At 42.9% G+C, this 23,026-nt stretch overlaps 1 protein-coding gene across 2 annotated transcripts in view; it reads right to left on the reverse strand.

Annotated features, from left to right (window-relative positions):
• The window catches only part of ELP2 (elongator acetyltransferase complex subunit 2), a 51,392-nt gene that overhangs the window by 12,518 nt on the left and 15,848 nt on the right, over positions 1-23,026 (reverse strand). For both annotated transcript variants that reach the window (XM_084850626.1, XM_084850627.1), the window contains exons 10-19: positions 21,983-22,083; positions 20,375-20,506; positions 19,358-19,507; positions 18,522-18,710; positions 17,673-17,742; positions 12,888-12,986; positions 12,694-12,751; positions 6,030-6,102; positions 3,074-3,266; positions 1,837-1,958 (exon numbers count right to left, since the gene is read on the reverse strand). In XM_084850626.1, the coding sequence (XP_084706752.1) occupies positions 1,837-1,958; positions 3,074-3,266; positions 6,030-6,102; positions 12,694-12,751; positions 12,888-12,986; positions 17,673-17,742; positions 18,522-18,710; positions 19,358-19,507; positions 20,375-20,506; positions 21,983-22,083 (1,187 nt within the window). The remainder of the gene's footprint in view (positions 1-1,836; positions 1,959-3,073; positions 3,267-6,029; positions 6,103-12,693; positions 12,752-12,887; positions 12,987-17,672; positions 17,743-18,521; positions 18,711-19,357; positions 19,508-20,374; positions 20,507-21,982; positions 22,084-23,026) is intronic.

Raw genomic sequence — 23,026 nt, forward strand, 5'->3', positions numbered from 1 at the left:
CTGTGTGGATTCTATGTATGTACCTGGATAGGAATCACTGATGATTTACACATGAGCCTTCCCTAACTTGGTGCCATCTGGATGTTTTAGACTACAACTCCCAGCATTCCTGACTGCTGGCTGGGGCTGATAGGTGTTGAAGCCCAAAACATCTGAAGGGCACCAGCTTGAGGAAGGCTGACTTACACACTCATAAGCCTTCAAACAAAACAATTTTGCAGATGTGGAACGCACAAGAATGCAAAGTCCAAATATATGTATCTCAAAGGAACCCTAGATGCAATGTAAACCAGTGTTCGAACAGTGCCCACATCGAACAGTGACCACAAAGCTCTCCACTCCCTGCCACCTTTAAATAATTTTTTTAAAACTCTGGAAAAATGTTAGGGCGCTCTTCTTTCTCTCCTGTTCTAGCCTCTAGCCCTCATTCATTCATTCATCTTCTATATATATAAAAGTCAAAAATTGTATGTGGGTCTGTGTGTTTGTGGCTGGCTGCAGGGCCGTCTGTAAGACAGGGCATAAGGGGGAGCTGCCCTGGGCCTAATCACAGTGCAGGGCCCACTGAGCCTGCCATTTCGGCCCTAGAGTGGCTGCCGCTTTTAGTTCACATTCTCACTTGCCAGACGGTATGACAGGAGTCACTGGGTTACATTATTACTGTGTTTATACTTCCCCTTACTAACAAGTGCACCCTCTCAATCATGGTACAGGCCAGGCTTCTGATTTCAGCTACCCATCATCCTATTGGCCATCTTTCATTCTATTGGTCTCTCTCCCATTCACTCTGACTTCCTTCACCTTGGATTGGCTGGCTGCCATTTGTTCCCTCCCCTTTACTCATGGTTTCTTTTCTGACTGTGGAGAGCATTTAGTTTCTCTCCCCTGTTCCTGCAATATCCAGCAAGGAAGCCTCTGTTGAACATTTTAATAGTGGTATGAGATTCAGTGTGGATTATATTGTAGTAGTGCTTACAAATTCAGTCTCTTGCATTTTTGTAGTGTTTTTTATTCAATCTGCTCATTATAATTGTTGTGCTTTTTTAATCAAGTCGGGTGGATTCAACTTTTTGCCTTTCTTATGGGGCCTTTCCGAGAAGCATAAACATACCTTAATGTGTTTCTAACAAATAGTGCCTATGATAAAATTACATCCCGGCAACGCCGGGTATATCAGCTAGTTCATTATATTTCTATACCACCCCATAGCCGAAGCTCTCTGGGCAGTTCACAAAAATTAAAAACCATTAAAATACATTATATAAAATATAAGAACTATTTACATAATGACATAAACAAATAACACACACGACAACAACATATATCTAAAACAATTTAAAACAATAAGCCAGAGACAATGAAGAGACTCATCATATGCTGCCAAATGCCTGAGAGAAGAGGGCAATTTTAGCCTGGTGCTGAAAAGATGACAATGCTGGCGCCAGGTGGGCCCTGTCAGGGAAATTATTCCATAAATGGGGAGCCACAACCGAAAAGACCCTCTCCCTTGCTCGCTCTCTCTCTCTCTCCCCCTTTGCCTTGCTATTTCCCCCTCCCAGCCTCTAGCCTCGTTATTTCTCTCCCCACTCCACCTCCTGCACCTGATTAGCTCACTTTTGATGAGCCAGGCCACCACAGCAGCGATTATGTGACTAGCCACATCCTCCATGGGAGCCATTTTGTGGTGGTTCCCACAGCAGTTTCTCAAATTCCCAAATGTGTCTACCGGTCCAAAACAGTCGGGGAGCCCTGATGTAAACTGTCTAGGCAAGGAAACCTCAAGGATGGCTGGAGGCATGAACTCACATCAGCGGAGTGGCCTTTGGCAGGCATTACCTTTTTGTCTCTGCTTCCAGTAATGAAATACGCACTGTCTGGGGTCCAGGCACAGGACCAAATGATGCGGCTGTGCACAGCTGTGTTTTGGTCCGTACAAGCGAAGAGGCAGAAAACAGGTTCTGGAATGACAGATACAAATAGAATATTGTCTCTCCTGATTGCAACAGACAGAAATTCTCACAGAAAATGGAGCAGTAAAGGGTTAAAGAGAAGTGAAGAGTAGAATAGGGATGGCAACTGATGGCCCACGGATTGCATCCAGCTGACCATCCAAATTCCTTGTGTCATCCACCTCCTCCTGTGCTTCTGACCTGGAAGGCACCCCGCTGTGTCACTGCAGAGGGTGGGAGCATAGTGTAGTAGTGCCTAGGAGATTGAGCTGAGAGTAAGGATGTCCCAACTCTCCTCTGACATGAACCTCTATCTTACCTTAGTCTAGCCACTATCTCTCTGCCTCAGTGCCCCATCTGCAATACGCAGATAATAATACCGACCTATCTTACAAAGTTGTAAAGATTCAATATGCTCTTTAACGGGGCATTCCTATTCATGTCTAGTGAGAAGTAAGTCCCACTGAGATCAAAGGGCCTTACTCCCAGGGAAGTGTGTACAGGACTGCAGCTTAAGTGGTATATAGATGTATATTATTACGTGGCCTGCACCAGGCCCAGGAGAGGGATCATGCGTTCATTTGCAGTTGTTTTGTTTTTCGTACAGGAGGATACATACAACATTTAGATTGATAACCTGGAAGCCACCTGGACTCCAACTGTTTCCAACTGGATTAAAAATCGAGTCTGGTCAAGTTGTAATCTTTTAAAATGCTGGCAAATAAAAAAGGACTATTCTTATGCACATTTTTCCATGTTCACACTCAGCGAATATAAAAGGCAGAGCAGGGTTGAGGGGAGGACTACAAAATCCAGGAAGGGGTACCTTTTACACTGGTGCCAGTGCAAATCCTACAACTCCCAGCATTTCCCAGCAGGCTGGGGAATGCTGAGAGTTGTAGGTGTTTTTTTCTGTCTAAACATGCATAGGATTGCACCCTAAGTTTCCTGTACATATGGCCTGTAGAACTCATCTCAAAATTATAAGCATTAATAGCATCTAGATATGCCCTATCTTCCTTAGCAATTCCCTTTATAAGAAGAGGTGAAGTCTTCATTCTTAAGACACCTTAAAAAGCCACAACGCTAATTTTCAACTACTGACACCAACTCCTGTATCTTACCTGATTCTGATGGGCTGATATCTTTACATTTCCAAAGTGACCATTTCCTGTCTCTGGAAACGGCTAACAAGAATTTATCATTGGGGGAAAAGGAAATCTGTGTCACCGTCAGACTGTGGAAAGATAAGCTCTGTAGCTGCTTCCAAGTTGTGGTACTCCACAAAATAATGGCTGCATGTTCTTTTTTAGAAGCCTGTAAAATAGGGAGCAAAAGTACTGAGAATGAGCAAAAGCACTGAGAATGAGCAAAAGCAGACTTTAAAAAGAACAACAAGAACTCTCGGATAACAACACCAGTATGGTGTAGTAGCTAAAAAAGTTGGGGAGATACTGTGAACCCATCTTTTTCTGATGAAAAAGCATTCTCTTGGCAAGAATCCTGACTTGATCCTGACCTTAAGTTCCTTTCTTTATTAACTACCACATACCAGTTCATCAGGAATTATATAAATATTAGGAAGAGAGCAGAGAGATTTCAGGACAAGAACACCTGTCCTCATCTTTCTTTCTTATTTTTATTTATTTAATTAATTAATTTATAAACCACCCTTCATCCACAGGATCTTGACTTCTCTTCTCCCTTTGGGACAACTCAGAAATATCATATGGATAAGACATTTCCCCTTTTTTAAGAAAGGCATGGTCCTGAAACAATTCTTAGAATTTTTTTAAAAATGAGTTTTTCTTATTTCAATACCACTATTGTATTTTTGTATCTATTCCATGCTATCACTGCATATCTTGTTATAATGTAAATACTGTTTGATATTTTGAAGTAAATTAAGTTTTATAAAGACTGTATCTCAAGCCTCTGATTTTTATCTGTCAACTACAAATGCCTACTGGACCCACAGTAACAGGCTGTACTTTCTCCTTAAGAGAATTCATACCACCTAGTTCGCTGATAACGTAGCGTTATCTAAATACCAGGGATACACATCTCTCTCTTAGAGGTGAACGTGACACTTTGTTCCATTTCTTCTTATAAACCAAGGTTGGGAAACAGGATTGGTCCCAGAAGCCAGACTACCCACCTCCTAGATCAATCTGAAGGGCCAGATAACTTTTATATTCCTCTCTCATCCATAATATGAGCCATACCAATTTACTTTCCTCATAATATTTTGGGATATTTGGGATTCCTAACCCTTCTTTCTCCCAGGATTAATTTGCTGTTTGGTTCCTCATGCCATCTTTTATTCTACCCCAAATCATTTGGACCCATTCTTGCAGCATTCCGATATTTTACAAGGTACATTTTGAAACAGAAAACGTAACTTTGGGAAAACATACATTTTTAATAGCATTCATTGTTCCCATTAAAAACTACTTGATGTGTTTGGGCTTCAAGAGGTTCACGTCCTGCCTAAACTGGCATGGGATACCATTCACATTAAAATGGTCAGGTTTGCCATGGCCTTACAAAAAATTATTTTCACTTTGTTCAACAGCCAATAAGCCACATATACAACTGATAATACATGTGAGGAATAATCCACTAAATACACAGCTGTGCAGTCTTTCTTCGGATAATTTTTTTAAAAATATGCATCTTAAAATATGCATAGTTAAGATATACAGTACTGTGCAAAAGTCTTAGGCCACCATTAGATTTGTTGTTTTAGCAATGGTATAATGACCATATATAATTATTTCTCAGTCTCTTCATTAGAATACAACCAGAAAATACAGGAAATTTGTATGCAGTATTCAACAATAGAAAAAAAATCAGAAAAAAACAGCTTCCATAGGCTAAAGTGGCAAGTATTTAGTGTGACCTCCCCTTACACTAGAGTAACAGCAGGCGCCTGGCCAGGAATTGTCTTCATGGAAGGGTAGCAGCCAAGAAACCACTTTTGCAGAAGGGAAACAGGGTGAAAAGGCTAAGATATGCTAAAGCTCAAAAAGACTGGAATGAGGATCAGTGGAAAAGAGTATTATGGAGTGATGAATCCAAGTTTGAAATTTTGGGGTCCAACTGTCAACATTATGTGAGAAGAAGAGCTGGAGAGAGATGGACAAATGAGTGCTTGCGCCCTTCAGTAAAACATGGTGGAGGGTCTGTCCTGGTTTGGGGCTGCATTTCTGCCAGTGGTGTTGGCGATCTTGTCCGTATTGATGGGATCATGAATGCTGAAAGGTACAGACAGGTTTTTAATTCATCATGCCATTCCTTCTGGAAAGCACCTGATTGGGAATGGTTTCATTTTTCAGCATGATAACGATCCCAAGCACACTGCTAATGCAGTGAAATCATATTTAGTGAGGAAAACAGCTGATAAAACACAGTCATGGACTGGCCTCCACAGGGTCCAGACCTGAATGTTATAGAGGCAGTATGGGATCACCTGGAAAGAGAAATAAATAAAAGACAACCTACATCTAAAGAAGAACTCTGGGGAGTGCTGAAAGAAGCCTGGTATAATATACCAGAAGATTACTTCAGAAAACTTCAGGATAGTCTCCCCAAAAGAGTTCAAGATGTGCTTAGAGCCAAGGGAGGTCACACTAAATACTGACTGTTGCCTGTACATATTTCCTGTATTTTCTGTTTGTATCTTAATACAGAGACCGAAAAATAATTATGGATGGATACTAAAACTTTGCTAAAACAACAAAGCTGGTGGTGGCCTAAGACTTTTGCACAGTACTGTAGATCTTCATCTTCTTTTTAAATGAACAGTGCCTCAGGATTAAGTCAACCTCTCGAGGCAGGAAGACTCCCAGTAACAGTTGCTGGGGAGCAGCAGCAGGAGAGAGCGCTGCCCTTCCCGCTCGTGGGCTTCCCCAATGCATGCAGCTGGCCACTGCCAGAGGCAAGAGGGTGGACTGGCAGACCTTCGGTTTGATCCAGCAGAACTCTTCTAACGTTCTTAAGGCCACCCATTGAAGGCCCACAAGTCTGTGATCCAAACCGCGGAGCCACTTTTTTTTAACAACCTTTACCTTTTCTTACCTTACATGCTGAGGCAATCACACTTCTTGCATTATTGCAGGCAACACAAAAAATTTCATAGCCATGTCCGTATCTAAAATAACAAAGAAAATGAGGCAGTAAAAAGGCAGGTGATTTCTAATGCTGGACCTGTAAACTACTGATGGAGAGAGCAATCCTATGCCCCCTAGACAGCATCCCGGGGGGGGGGGGGGGATAGGATTGTTCGATTTCTGAGATCCAAAGTCAACCTGGGCACTGACCTCAGTGCCCAGAAACCATGCTTCCTGCCCCCTCTCCCCCTCATAGCCAGCACGTCCCCCCAGCCTGTAACTGACTACATCTCCACGTTCAGAAACAGAGGGTGGAGATAGGGAAAAGGGGGCAATCCTGGGGGTGGGGAGGAGACCGTGGAAGATGCTTTATGCAGCTTCCTATCGAGTCTCCAGGCTCCTTCCCACCCCCTCCCCGAAGCTGCAGATAGACAGGCAAAATTGCCATTCTAGGTAAAATGCAGGGCAGCTGGAGCACGGAAGAGAGGATCCCCTCCAAGCTCCAACTGCCTTGCATAGGACAGTCAGCAGTCTCTGATTTCAGAGGCTGGTGTCTATCTGGATAGGATTGCACCCTGAATCAAAGGTTTTCACAAATTTTAACCAACAAAGAATCTTTTCTACATCTGCCAATCTGAGGAGCCCATGCACTTGACTTTTGCCATTGACGTCCTACGCACTGCAGAGGATTCTGAGATATGTCTTCGGATGCATGCTCATTTCATGCAGGCCAAAACACATAGGGCTCCTTCTTGGAACAAAACCACATATTTCCTTCCCACATCCTGAGACTTTGTCTCTTTATTCCGTCAGACCCTATAGAACTACCCTATAGCTGTGCATTGTAGGGGAAGATTGGTCACAGCGGGCAAGCAGTTTATCAGGAAAGCTTGCCTGCCATCACAGATCTTCCCATTGAGAAACTGCTCCTTAGAGCAGAGTCTGAAAACAACTGCACTATGGAGACATGCCACACCCGATGAATTAGTTCAGACTTTAGACCTGAAGTCAATGGCTGCAAGGGGAATGGATATACCAGCCTTACCCAAACTGGCACCCTCCAGCTATGTTGAACTATAACTCCCATAATCCCCAGCCATCCCTGACTATTGGCTGTGCTGGCTGGGGTGGTGAGGATTTGTAGTCCAACACATCTGGAGGGCACCAGGTTGAGGAAGGCTGGTATAGGCAGGGATATACATTCCCCTTCCACCCATTGACTTTAGCTCTAAAATGTTTACCTACCTTACTGCAATGCTTTCATGCTTGTAGTGTGATCAGTTCCTCTTGTTACCACATAAAGCAGACTTCATGAAATGCTTTTATTTCTTTGCTTTTTAGCAAATTTAAATGGTCCCAACATTATACCTTAATTTTGCACTTTTAGTTCTAGTCTCCAAATTCAATTTTTGCTGTTGAACTTGTCCATGTTTTTCAAAGTGTCAGATACTAACCCTCCAGCTCCAGGCAAGATAGGTCTGAGCTTATCAAAAGTACAGAACTCTTAAAATTAGTCTGAGGGCCACTGGTTGACCACCTCTGTGGCCCTCAGACTAATGGAAACAGGCTGCACACCAGTCAGCTGGGCAGATGAACCATCCACTAACAGTACCTCCTGGCTTCTTTGGAAGCATTTCATCATAGTTCTCCATTTGCATATAGCAGAAAGCTACATTTAGTTGCTGAATCCTGGAATATTTTGCCACTCACGCAAAGGGAGGAGCAAAGCAGCCGGAAAATTTATGCATATGAGTGCATACTGCCCATGCATATCCTGGCTTATTAAGCCAGGATTGTAAGCTTAGTATGCTGTGCAAATTGTGTCATTGAATACATACAATATCAGTCAAACTGGAAAGTTTCAAAGTCATAGTTACATTTTTTTCAGGCAATGATGCCTAGGATATATTTGAGCATGCTAAAATAAGTACGTTAACAGCTTTCAGTGCCTTCATGTTTTTCTTGAAAATTTAAGTAGTGTAAGGGAAGCGCACACTATTTGTCATAACTTAAAATACTTAATATTCCAATAAAAATAATTGCTAAGTAAAGCTTTGAATAAAATATTTAAGCTACATGGGGAGAGCAACCCTACAGCATCTGGGGGGCCATAGAATAGTTCAGATTCCTGGATCCAAAGTTAGAGAGCACTCCCACTCCCCGTCGCAGCTGGTGCAGAGGGAACTGCTCCAGTTGCCTCTCCGAGGTTGCAAAAACTACCTCGGAGGGGAGGAAAAGGGGGCAGTTCTGTGGGCGGGGAGGGGACTGGGGAAGCAGGGATAGGAGCTGTCCCCAGCCTCCTTCCCTCTCCCTCTGCAGAGCTCTAGCCAGATGGGCAAAAAAGCCCATCTAGCAAAAATGCAGAGCGGAGTTCGGAGGCAAATGGGCATCCAGATAGGATTGCACCCTAAGTATCTTTATTTACTTTTTTTCTAACATATTGTAGTTCAAATACTTTTGGCTATTGGAAAACCTTTCACATACAAGGCATGTAAAATTAAAATGTCCTACTTTTTTGGTTTGTTTACTAAATATACAATCAAATAAACATGCTAAATCAGATCCCAGTTGATTTAAGGCACAGAAAATGTTCTGGAATGCCCACATCACTGTTCACTGCCTGCAGCATCAAGCAATTATTTCATGTGTGAATAAGTCATAACAGACAGAGCTTTCATATCACCCAGTGTCAACACAATACTTTTAAATGGCAACAGTTCACATATGTGGCTAAGAGCCATGATGTGTTGGGCAAATCAAATCATACCAAGTGATGTACATGCACATGTCAACCAGTTGTTATTCACACTGCAGTTAACAAGTAAGAATCTAACATCTGGTATTATCAGATGTACCAGTTATACAGCTGTAACAGTTTCTGAAAATGTAAAACAGACATCTGAATATAAGCATTAGATACTGCTGCACATACATTGCAACCAAGTCTCTGAAGATAAAACAAGTTATAAGATTTATTTTATCTGTTTGACAGTCCATGCTTCCCAAAATGTAATCTTCATATTCAGACAGTTCAGTAGAACTCCTATGCACCATTATCTCCTCAAATATTTATCAAATTAAAAATTTATTCTGAAATCTGATACTGAGGCTACAATATTCTGCACAGAAATGCAATTGCCAAATGGTTTATTTTTAGCAAGCCAATTCCTGTTTTTCCTGCTGCTATGGAAACATTAAGTCTACATTTTACATGATTTCACATTGCTTCTTTCAAGATTAATACCACACAAATACAATTGGGAACCAACAATATTTTCTTATTGCCTGTCAAAATACATTACTTACTACTTCTGAAAAACATGCAGTAAAAGTCAGAGTCTTATGGAAAGCTAACTAGACCAATCAAGAGCTGTTATGATCAGGCACATACCTCACCTGCCTCTAGCAGAGAACCAGCTTACAGGTGTCCTGTTTATTGCTTACAAAGGTGTAACTGCCATCACCTTCTCTTTAAAGCCACCTAGTTCTGGTCAGGAAAGGAAAACCAGCCTTGCAATATCAGAGATGAACTGGGGCTCAGAGCCCCGGTTTGCACTATCACGAATGGGAAATAAACCACCATGACTTCTTTCCTCCCATCCCCCTGCACATGCTGGTTGCATGCCAGGGGGATTTGCATAATTACCCTCGGTAACAAGCCACCCTGGCCAAGTTTGCACAACATGGCAAGCCCTGAAATTATGCAAATCCCCCTGGCATACGACTGACACATGCGCACAAGGGGCAGGAGAAATAAGCCACCATGGTTTATTTCCTCCTCAATGATTGTGCAAACTGGGGCAGTAACTCCTGCCTTGCTCAAGCTGTAATTTCCCCAGCATCTCACCTTACCAGTTTTATATCACAGATGAGTGGTTAGGCACCTGAGTAGGACAGGTCTTGAGTTATAATGCACCGGACACTTCCATCAGTTTCCAATTCATGTATATTTATTAAAGAGTTAAGACACAGAGAGGTACAGAAAAGTGGCTTTTAAAGAATATAAACGATAAAAACTGGTGCTTACTTAACAGAAATCCTAAAATATTTATATCATCTCACATAGCGGAGAAACCCATGCAGGTGAAGGCTGGGCTCCATTGGTGTATGGGGAAACACAGAGTTCCCGTGGGCCATCGAAGAATGGAGACAAGCTAAAGTTGTGCAATTTTTATTGGGTGATATCCAAGGGGGCGGGAAATAAGGCTCCAATCAAATAGGACTCTGACTGTACCAGGTTTCTCACGTAAGTATGGATTGCAATACTTTACACCTCGCTGAAGTTATGAAAATGGCCGGGTGGGGGTGGAACGTCTTTTGTCTCAGACCCTCTCTGTGGAATGATGCAAAACCCTCTTCCTACGTCTCATCTAATTTGGGGGGATTATGGCTGAGAAGGTCTTTAGCCAGAGATGAAGGAGAAGGGTGGAGGACAAGGGCACAGCAGATGTGATCAATTACCTATATGTAGGAAGCTTTTCCTACACAGAAAGGTACGTGGAGCTGTCAGGCTACATGCAGCCTGAATGCTCTCTCCTCACCCCCAAAGTGCATTAAGTACTTTGCCTGACAGAAACTGCGGCACCAGCTTTCTGAGGTTGCAAAAGCAGCCTTGGAGGACCTCACAGAGGTCAGAAGGAGCGGGGGAAGAGGCCAGGAGATGAAAAAGCCCCAGCCCTGGCAGCATGCCTCCTCTAGACCGGCCCACCTAGAGGAAAAAGCAAAAAATGGATGACAGAGAGGCACAAATCCTCTCTGCCACTCCTCCTGCCTTCTCGGCAGATACTCAGAAACCTCTGGGTTCAGAGGCTTCCTTCTAACGGGGGCGCAACCCACAGGACTGTACCCTAAATTGTGTTTTATAAGGCTGCAATTACTTCCTAGCAGAGAAGACTCAAAAAGGCTTAACACACCCAGAAGGGTTAACGCACCCAGACAGTGGGTGTATTAACCATTGCTATGCCTTCATTCACTGGCTAAAAAGATTGAAAGGCGGGAGAAGTTTCTCACAAAACAAATTGGCAGAGTAATGGCTGCACATTTTGCCTCATACCTTGGGCTGTACAAAGGCTAGAAACTTACTTGCTTTTTTTAAATGAAAGCTGGGAATTCAGAGATTCTGAATCTCATCAGGCTGAGGGGAGGGGGTAACTGCCCCCCTTGCCCCTTCCTGCAGACTCCCACGCTCACAAATCTGAAGTCTGCCCACCACCGCTCTAGACCACTCGGAATGAATGCTGGGAATCTGCAGATAATGGCTCACCCGGGGGGAGGGGGAGACTTTTTGCTCCATCTTGCAAATGCACATAAATACACGGCCCATGAGCTATGTTCAGCTTGGTGGTTTACAAGTTCTGCGGGTCTGTCGACATGGCCCCTGCAAATGGGCTGAATCAAACCATCTCACGATTCCCCATCGCTGCGAATATTTTCAGGCTCCTGTGCACAGACTCAGTAGATAGCCAAATTGCCTGAAATTATGACTCTCATGCCACCTTCAGCCTGCCAAGAATGAGAGACTGTGAAAAACTGGCATGGTTTGCAAAGTGAGCCACTTCCATTTACATGCTTTTAATGGTACTTGTGAACGTTTTTATTTGTTTTGCCAGCCAACTGGTAAAAACTACCACCTGCTGCTCCTACTTGCCCTCTTTCCCCCCTTCTTTAGCTGGGGCAACCAGGGTTTCCTCCAGCGATCAGGGCTGATGGTTCAAGAGTTCAGTCGGCTGTCCATTGAGAGACCTTCCATCCTATGCTCAAATACACGCATATTTCATCCAAGTAAACAACTCCTTCCCTGAACAAAGAGCTGTGCCTGGATTACCCTGTAGCTTCTAAAGGCACTTGTTTCACGCAACCAGACACTCAGTTGTTTACTGTCCATTTCTCAGACTCAGCAGGGAGTCTACTTGGGATCAATGCAGAAACTGTTTCATGCTTACCAAGTAGTGTAGTGTAGTGGCTGCAAATGCAATTTTTTCAAATCTTAGGTCCGTCACCAACACTTCCTTCACTTAGCAACACATACCCTTAAGTAAGCCACTTTCCCTCCGCCCTCCATCTGCAAGTCAATAGTAATATCTTACCGGGGTGGTGGTATTGTAAGGATTACAAAGAATTCCTGAGGGACTCACCAAATCCTGAGCCTGCATGTCTTCCAGAAGCAACACAAGACCTTTTTATTCAAATTGACTGTTAGTGACCAATTCATAGGGTAGAGTTATTAGCGTACTATTACTTACCTCGAGCCCTTGGGATGGAGTAGGCCATAAGACAAATAAATACATAACATATTGATTAGATGCTAAACATTGTTATTTAGCATCTGTATGCTAGAGAGCCAGGTTCAACCTCCACTCAGCTGGGAAGCTTACTGGGTGAACCCTGGGCTGTGGTGAGAGTAAAATGGAAGAAAGTCATATATGTTGTCCTGCGTTCCTTCTACATAATGTGGGATACAAATGTAGTTTTTTAAAAGGACATGCATCCATCTGGTCCTGACCTAGCTCAGAACAACATATTTAATGAGGGAATGGCCAAATTGTAGGAAGATGGCTTAAAAAGGAAGGCATTAAAACAACAGTTTCCAGCTCTTTTCATTTGTTTCTAGATCTATCAACAAAATAACTTACAATTTTTGGGTTTCAGGCCATAGCGTGTTCTGCAAGAGATGATCTTCTGTGGGAGGTTCTGGAATAAACAATTTGGTTTAGAACTGTGTTTTTTATTTCTCACACCATTTTTCCCCATTTATCTATTTTCTCAAATATCCGTTCCATAAGCCTCATTCCAGAACTATACACGGCATTTTTACATGTTTGCATACCTGTAAGACTACATGGCTGAAAGTAATTTTCACGATACTGACTGGAAGCATTGCTAAGTTTTTCCTCCTCTTCAGTTGTCTGAGCTGCCGTATCTCCAGCTGTAAAAAGTGTTGTTTTTAAAATCAGCAAATAAGCAAGGTGCGCAAGATGAAATAACCAGTACTAAGTAGAAAGAAACAACAACAGTATACATATAAAAAGTATCTAAATGAAGACTGGCCCATAATCAAATTCATTTTGGATAGCGAGGCTAGGAAATGTTACGCTGTAAGATAAACTATTTGGGCCTCATAATACAAACCAAGGCAGGACCTGGAAAAAGGTCAGCTTTCACAATGGGGAAGAATGGAAAAAACTGGTATAGTAGCATGCCCTAGATCTCATGCTACACCTCAGGCCCATCTGTTCACTCTAAAAAGTGGTCAAAGTATGAGAAGTGCAATGTGAGTGAGACAAGTTTGACACATTCAAAACTAGGTGAGGAACATGCTTCCAACACCTATAGGGCATATTATTATTGCATTAAAAATAGAGAGTACATTATATATACACCCAAGTAAGAGACAGCTCCCTTCACCACACTGCAGTGTAACCAAGAAAATGGATCACAGAAGGGGTTCTGATGACGCAAGGAGATGCAGACGGGAGTGAGCTCGGTTCCCAAAGGCTGAGGTCAGAAAGGGCAGGGAGCAGAGTTCATGATGCCCACCAAGTGTACCCGGCTTCCAATGGAGCAATTTTAAATAAAGTGCTACACTTTGGGGATATTGCTGTGGTTAGACTGTGTGGTCCAGCCCTCCCACAGGAATCTAATAGGGAAATGCTTTGTGTTTCCCACACAGCGCATGCAGAGACACACACACACACACACACAACCAGGGATTTTTGCAACAGACATGCCCTCACCTGCACACGTTTATATACACCCCAACCATAATCATGAATGTTTTGCTAGTCATATGTAATGTTACTCTTGTGTAATTTCTTGGATTTCCTTCTTCATAATAGTTTTAATATATTAAAATTCCTAAGCGGTTCACGTTAAAATTTCTTATGGCATAGGCATTTTTATTGCTCTCTGGAGTCCCAATTAAATTTAATCCTCAGAATTAGGCCCAAAGCCTGGGATGTACTGCTCTGGACTTCTTGTCCTTTGTCATATTTAGACATGTGTCCATTTCTCATTCAGGACTAAAATTGTTCGAGAACCTTCTAACCTTCTGCATGTTACTATAGAGAAGGCAGAATTAACTCAATTGGCTTCCATTCTTATTGCCCCATTGAAAAGGCCCTGTGAGTATCAGTGTTTCTGCTCTTTCGCTCTGGCATTTCTTAGACCCCCATTTGAGCTCTCTAGGCCTATTTCTGTAGCAAATGCAGCCTGCAGTTTCATAACAATTGCACTAAATTTATTAATAAAGGAAAGAAGATTCATTCAAAAAAAGAAAAGCTTAAAATATACACAAGAGAATAATTTTACCCAGCCATCATGTATGAGTGTGAGTCATGAAGTGTGGCATTCAAAGGCTTTAACTGGTTGTGTTCAAGAAAGAAGTTTGCAGAAAAATATGTAGTCTGTTAGAGTAGAACAACATGGGAAGATGTAGCACACAAGAATTCAGCTGCATCTCTGTTATCGTCTGCTGTTACCATCTGCTTTGTAAGATCCAAGTCTAAGTAGCAGGGCAAGCTGTGCATTGAAATAATAAGATAGCAATTTCACTGCATAAAAGGAATAGCTAAGGAGGACTTATAACCTAGTGCTTGCGAAGCCAGATGGTCAGAAAGAACTATGCAACAAATTGGCTGCTCACTTGCAGACCACAAGGGTTCTATTCTCTCCCCGATGTTATTCAACATCTATGTGAAGCCACTGGGGGCTACCATCAGGAGGTTTGGGGTGCAGTGTCACCAATACGCAGATGATATGCAACTCTGCCTCCCATTTAAATCCTCACCAAGGGTGGCTGTAGAAACCCTGTCCAAGTGTCTAGAATCAGTGAGTGACTGGATGGGAAGGACTAATCTGAAACTGAACCCCGGCAAAACCGAAGTACTTTTGGTGGGAGACAAAGGGAGGTTGGGGGATGTTGACCTCGTGTTGAATGGGGTGCAGCTGCCCCTGAAGGACCAGGTCCACAGCCTGGGGGTCATTTTAGACTCCCAGCTGTCCATGGAGCCTCAGGAGTCAGCCGTGAGCCGGATGGCGCTGTACCAATTCCATCTGATATGGCGGCTGCACCCCTACCTCCCTAATCATCTGCTCTCATCAGCAGTTCATGCCTTGGTCTCCTCTTGCCTGACTACTGTAATGCACTCTATGTGGGGTTACCCTTGAAGACAGTTTGGAAGTTGCAGCTGGTGCAGAACGCAGTGGCCCGCCTGATTAAAGGCAGCCGTCGGCAAGATCACATCACTCCAGTGCTGAAGGAGTTGCACTGGTCACCAGTTGTTTTCTGGGCCCAGTTCAAGATGTTGGTATTGACTTTTAAAACCCTATACGGTTCCGGCACAGTCTATCTTAACAAGCGCCTCCAGCTACATGACGGATGCCGCTCAATGAGACCAGATTCGGAAGACCTTCTGTTTGTCCCATCAGCCAGGACAGCTAGGCTGGTGAAGACTAGGGAGAGGGACTTTTCTGTGGTGGCCCCACTTTTTGGAATCCCTCCCTAGTGACCTCCGCCATGCCCCCTCTTTGATGAGCTTCTGCTGGGCTTTGAAAACCTGACTGTTCAGGCAGGCATTTGGGGTGGGTTTGAGGTTTGTTTTTTTTAGAGCAATGCTGTTTTGTTCAGTTGATTATGTTGTATTTTGTGTTGTCATTTGTATTGTACGCCACCTAGAATGGCCAGGTAGCTGGCCAGATGGGCGGCTAATAAATCTAAGAAATAAATAAATTGTAAAAAAAAAATTGTAAAGGTGTCCCCAACCAGTCGTGTCCTACTCTAGGGTGTGCTGCTCATCTAAGCCGAAGAGCCAGCGCTGTCCGAAGACGCTTCCGTGGTCATTTGGCCGCCATGACTGAACACCGAGATGCACGGAACGCTTTTACCTTTCCCGCCAAAGCAGTACCTATTTATCTACTTGCAATTTCTTGCTTTCGAACTGCTAGGTTGGCAGAAGCTGGGACTGAAGACAGGAGCTCACTCCGTCACGTGGCACTTGGGTCTCGAACTGCTGTCCTGCCGACCTTCTGGTCTGCAGTTCAGCGTCTTAACCACTAAGCCACCGCGGCTGTGTATATGATTGTCACAGTGCTGGGTAATGATGGATGTACATATAAGAAGTAGCTACATGCTATGATAGACTTCGGCTGCAATCCTATACACGTGTACTGGGAGTTCGTCCCATTGAGTTCCAAGTAGAGATGCACAGGATCATGCTGTTAGGGTAAATGTTTGGAACAGAAATAGCTGTAATCATAAGAACAAGAACATAGCCATGCTGGATCAGACCAAGGACCCGCCTAATCCAGCATTATGTTCACACAGTGGCCAACAGCTGCTCATGAGGAACCCACAAGCAGGACATCAGTGCAACAGCACCCTCCTGCCCATGTTCCCCAGCAACTGGTGTACATAGGCATACCACCCCTAATATTGGAGGTAGCATGTACCACCAGACTAGTAGCCACTGATGGCCTTCTCCACCATGAATCTGTCCAATCCCCTTTGGTGGCCATCACTACATCTTGCGGTAGTGAATTCCATAGTGTAACTCTGCGCTGTGTGAAGAAGTCCTTCCTTTCATTTGTCCTGAATCTCCTACCAACCAACGTCATGGGATGACTCCAGCTTCTAGTATTATCAGAGAGGGAGAAAAATGTCTCCCTATCCACTTTCTCCACACAGTGCATAATTTTGTACACTTCTATCATGTCTCCCCTCACTCGTTTCTTTTCTAAGCAAAGCAATCCCATAATACCTCTTGGAAGGGGCTGAGAAGAAAGCAATTCCTGGAACACAGGAAGCTGCCATAGACCATCTTGGTCATTTGTCTATCTAGCCCAGTACCGACTGGCAGCAGCTCTCCAGGATGTCAGGCAGAGAGGGGGTCTTTCTCATCACTGCCTACCTGATGTTCTTTTAACCGAGATGCTGCCGGGGATTTTCGAATGCATCTATTGTGCTTTTATTCAGCAAACTGCCCTGGAAATTTTGAACTGAAGGGCAGTATAGAACTATTTATATAAAGAAATAGAACAAAACTTGGGAACTTCTTCCTGCCACTGACTACGGTCCTTCCCCTAATAAGATCTCCGGTGGTTGGGAATGGGTATTTAGCATTCCCCCATCCTCACCATGCCTAGCAAAACGAGGAGTTATTTATGACATTTTTAAATCAGTATCAATCTTTATTTTCATCTTCCATAAAAAAAAAGACAAAGTCACACTAGCATCACATCATTAGAGTGGATATAAGGAATCAACAATGCTCAAAACCATAACTAACTAAATGGTCAATGGACAGATTAGAACGGTAGATGGTAGAGATATAACAATAGAGAAAAGGAGGGAGAGAATGGCAGCATTTGGCTGTCATGACAAACCATGGTTCATCACAGCCTTCCCAATCTGGTGCCCTCCAGATAAGTTGGACTACAATCTCCATCATCCCCCAATCAAAGAGCATAGGCAAGTGTCATGTACCCTCCCCTCCCTAAGCACAGTTGTGAGAATGAGATTGGCAACTTCCACTTTGGTTTTTTTTATTAACTCCAGTTTAGCATTACAACCCTAAACACAAATCCTATTGAACACACACACATATACACCCCTTACCTTGAAAGACAGCCTTATTGGACAAACCTAAGGCTGGTACAGTAGCCCCTTCTGGAAGATCCATCATATGCTAAAAAGAAAAATGTCATCCATAAGTAATTGGGTCTTTATTTCCAAAATTCATTAGGCCAACCAAAAAAATCACCAAAAATTTGTGAAAGCTTTCAAGATCCCCAGATTTCTTCTTCTAGCAAGATGTTATAAAAAGCAGGGGTGGGGGGGGCAGGGAGTGACTAGATGGTAAAGTCACACTGTCTGCAAGACTTCACCATCTAGTTACTTTTGGGGAAATGTTCTTATGGTCAACACCTTTGCTTTTTTTGTGAGTCTTTATTTGTAAACAAACTGTCCATCTCACAAGCTTTAAAAAATCTGGATGATCCATCATGTGGCCTTCCAAGACCTGAAACTTGGCGTACATGTTACCCAAGACATTCCGATAAGCAGAAAAATCCAAACCCAAATTCAAACTACATGTTTCAACTTTCTGGGTCATATGGAAGTATCCTAATAGCGATGATTCCCCTGTGGGTAAGCAAGTTCCACAGTTCCAAGTTATTTCTATATCTTCAAGGATCAGAGAAGGAACTATAGTTCAGTGGTCTTGCCTGCTGAAGATCCCAGCACCTCCAGTTAAAGGATCTCAGGTAACAGAGCTGAAAGACTCCTGCTTGACACCTAGGTGAGCTGCTGCTAGTCACAGTAGCAGTACTGGAACAGTGGTCTGACAGAGTAAAGCAGCGTCATATGCTCATGAATCCGCTAAAAGTCAAATCAGGACTCTAAATTTATCATGTAGAAGACAGCAGTTGATTTTTCTGCTTTAAAAAGAAATAAATACCTACTTACACCAGAATAAAGTTTGTCCAGAGATATTCCAGAAACGTTGCTGAAATTTTCCATGAAATTCCTAGGTGCAGTAAATACTCGAAGTACTTTCTCATCTGCTCCAGACACAAATTGAAATCGCCCGATCATCGCCAGACACTGCATGTCATATCCATGGACTTGGGGCCTTGCCATTTCATGCCATGACACCTAGTAAAGTGACCATTTGCATTTATACATGGACAAGTCTCACAGTCTACAGGAGAGGCATCCAAGAATCGAGAATGTTTAGCCCCATCAATGTCACCTGTAGAACTACGTTTTCCTGAAAATGTACATTCATCCCGTTCCCCATAAACAGCCTCCACTGGAAATACCAGGGATCCTCTCGTACTTATGACAGACAGAGACAGATAGCTGAATTTCCATCCAGTGTGCAGGAAAAGACCCTTAATGGAAAATGAACAGGGATTTCAACTTAAACTCCAACACCCTATCCCAGATTGAATCTAGCTCCATTCACCACTTCATGCTAGCTCTAAATTTCTCTTTAATATTCTTTATTCCTCAAAGGAAACAGAATGCTGCATAAACCACGACATAATTAAATCTAAAAGGAAGTCTACACACAAGAAGAGTTTATTTTTAAATGACTCCTTCCAATACAAGGACTGGAAATTCTCACACATCAGCAATATTGTGGTAATATCATGGTAGCAAACCAAGATCAGAGCACAGTGCAAATAGATTTTGGGGAATTTGAGACAAGCTGTTGTTCAAGTTTCACATTTCATTCGAAAATATTTGATCTATCTACTTACACATAATTTAACAAGCTTGCAAAAGAAAAACCCTACCTCTGCTTTGTCCTCTCTTTTCCATGGAGCAAAGATTCTAGTAGTCTGGTCAGAACCAACAGAGATGATGAATTCTCCCTCTGGATCCCACTTCACATCTTGCACACCATTGAAATGCCCTGAAATCACCACTTCTGGAGCCCATTCTCTCTGTTAAATCAAGAGCACAAATATTATAAGTTCACTGAACTGAGCTAAAAGGTATCGGCTAGATATGGAGATCTCCTTGCTGCAAAACTATGTGCAGAGTTGAAAAGGGAAACATTTGAATTAAGGTACCCCAGATGCGAGCAGACCTGCTGACAGATGTTGATGGTCCATCACACCATCAAAAAGCATCACATGTGTGAACACCATTGCTTACAACAAAGGGCAAGAATGGCATCTGTGGAATGATAACACACATTTTTAAATAGATTTTAAAATGTTTATAACAAAGGCTCTTACAAAGCCTTTCACCCTAGCCCCTCTACCCACCAAGGCATCTTGTTTGGGCCTAAAATTCACATCATCCCTGAACAGTGGTCATGCCAGCTGGGGCTGATGGGAATTGTAGGGGGAAGGCTGCATAAAGGGATAGCTTGGGAACGAGCTCTAGCCCAGTGGTAAAGCAGGGACTTTGCAAGCAGGAAATCCAGGTTCAATCCTGGCCGCAGGTCATAGGGCTGGGAAAGACCTCCGTCTGAGACCTTGGAAAGCTCTCCTGTGGGAGTAGGCCATACAGGGCCAGATAGATTAATGATCTGACTCAACATAAGACAACTTCTCATATTCATTTGTTCCCACACCCTACCCACACAGCCCAAGAGACACATCCTGGTAATCTAGGCGTATTTAATCTTGTTTGCTACTAATTATGGTACAAAAAGAAAAATAACAATCAATGCTTTAGCGGAAAGGTGGTGTTCAGAATGGATTTACAGTCTGCTGTGTCTAATAAGCAAAAGGTCATCTCCTCCTATATGAAGACATTTATCACACATTTCCTTGTGTAACAGTAGAAATAATCTGTCTTGCCTTGTTTACTGAAGTCTGTTTCCAAAGATGCAGGGCTCCGTGGAAAGCATGAGCAAGAATCATTAAGCCATCTGGGCTGAAGTGACAGTCAAAAAACCCAAGTGTATTTCCACCCACTTCTCCTATTCGGACCTTTTTGAAAAATTGGATACAAAATACATGAGCCAATCATCAGCCTTCTTCCTACTAAGCAATGGCTGAGAACTTAACTGTAAGCAAAACAACAAAACCTCGTCTGTGGTTTAGAATTACATCCAAAGTAAAGTTAGAAGAACGTGATTCTAAAGGTACACAAATGTCAGGATCTTGTAAAATTAAGAAGCCATTAATTCTGCCTCTTTTTTACGGCTCATGATTGATAGACTTACAAATCTCACATAAAAAGGTAATCAATAATTGTTTAACTGTTTTCCGGGGGCAGGGGGCAAGATCAAATGCTTGCTTATTTACTAGTAACATACTAAATTTTTAAAATTAATCTCCATGGGTTTAGTTGCCAAGCTCATAGGCAGCTTGCAATACAAACATAATAATCAGAAGTACATTTTCACACAATGCCTAACCAACCTTATGTAATTCACAACCGCAAGGGCCCAGTGTTGATATAACACTATCTCCCTACAAAGCACGATTAGCAAATCAGGACCTAGCCTCATAAACAATCCTCTCCCCCCACCCCCCACCGCTCCACTGCTTTATCTAGAGTTAACCAAGTTTTTGTGTTACGTGCACAGACACAAACAATGGTTAACCCAAGCCAAGCTCCCTTGTAACTATGGTTGGCAAAGCCACTTTGAACCATGGTGTCCGGTTTATAGAAGAATCATGGTTTGCATCAGTGCACATGTAATTCAAAACCAGGAAGGGATGGGGGGAGGCAAATCTCTTTAGAGAGGGAAGGAGTGTGCGTTCATAAGACTGGCTTCCAATTTGCAGATGATTCTCTTCAGTAAGTCAGTTTTACTTCCATTCTAGGCTAAGGTGCAGCAGTGACCACTCCCTTAGCTGGCTTTTAAAAAAAATTACAAACCCGTTACAAGATGGTCTATCAATGGCTATTAGCCATAAAAGCTAAATAGAACTGCACTGACAGAGGCAGCATCCCTTTGCATACCCAATCTTAGGGACATTTCATAGTGCCATCAGAAATATCTAATATTTATTTTAGAATAAAACACCAAGATTCCAGCACTCATAATCCATGGAAACTAAGGATAAAATATATGGCAAAGTTCAGTTCGCTATATATATAGTAAATATATAGGAACGTTCAGTTTAAATTCAGAGGCAGGCAGGATGGATTTCAGGAAGTGTGGCTTCTCAACTGCACAGACTCTTTGTACATCATCTCTGCCCCTGCCCCCCCCCACACACACACACGCGCGCGCGTGCACAGACATAGTCTTTAGCTACTGCTAAATCGAGTTTTAGGTGTTCTAAGTACTGCAGAATGTTTCTCTTTCTCCTTCCACTGAAGAAAACAGACTTTGGGGATTAAAAGACTTTCTGCTTCAGTTCTTTGGGATTTGAATTCACTTGCCCTTTACTTAACTTCTCAAGCTTGGTGATGGGGGCAGGGGAAGCATAATGTAAAAAAGACATGTCTACCTGTTCCAACCACACCCCAGATTCGTCATCTGGAGCCCACAGGATCACAGTTTTGTCCATTGAAGCAGACAGCAACCTCATTGGCTGTTCCATCCTGCCATCTACAGTAAAAGGGAAAAAATTACCCTTGTATGTTAAGTATTTTTATCAAATATTGTGTATGCAAGGAAAGGCAAAGAGCTTGTAAGATAACCGTACAGCAGCATGGTGCAGAACCGACTGGCCTGAAGAGAGGAGAAATGTCTAGTCATAATTTACAGTGCTCTAAAAAAGGGTGTGTGGGCAAAAATCTTGTAAATTGGATACTGGGTACTGTAGTATTTCTCTTCTATGGCTGTTTTAAAAGGTTATGTTTGCAGGTGAGTGCTCTCTTGATCATACATTTCAAACTGCACAAATCCAGCCCCAGTCATGAGGGAGGGGAAAAAAATACCCCGCCAAGTGCCAAGGATAATCATTATTTGGAATGGACCACTGTGTGATTCATTGGTCTTTAACTGGTGAATCATGACCCGTCAACTGGTGAATCGTAGGTTGAGATCTGTCTCAAGGTGGGTTGCACTGACAGAGTCCTGGCGATCTTTTGGAAAGAGGGGGGGAAAGATGAGAGGTGGGGAAAAATCTGATTCATAATCAACAAATTAAAAGTGGGCCCAACTTTAAGTTGGTACTAAACGTGGATTCTGGGTCTGGAAAGGTTGACAGCCACTGTAATCATTGTCAGGTTTTTTCTATTTAGAATAGGAGTAGGCAATATCAGCCCCCACCTTCCAATCAGTGGTCTGCTGCCAAAATTCAGCAGCAAAACACTACTGAGCCTTAGCAAGGCCAAATTTAGCTTGCTTTTAATCTGTCAGGGGGTTTTTTGCTAGCAGCAGCAGGAATGTGGCCTGCAGAAGGGTCCAGGGGCTAGAAACTGCCCTGAAACTGCTCAAATTTGCCCACCTCTGATTTAGGAGAACATGAGAAAATACACCTAAGGGTTGGTACAGATGTATCACTGCCAAATTGATTAAGCAAATGGGGAGTAGGGTGCCGGATCAT

The sequence above is a fragment of the Heloderma suspectum genome, chromosome 4 (genome assembly GCF_057233095.1).
Source record: "Heloderma suspectum isolate Gila_16-S chromosome 4, 16-S_ref, whole genome shotgun sequence".
NCBI classification, from domain to species: domain Eukaryota; kingdom Metazoa; phylum Chordata; class Lepidosauria; order Squamata; family Helodermatidae; genus Heloderma; species Heloderma suspectum.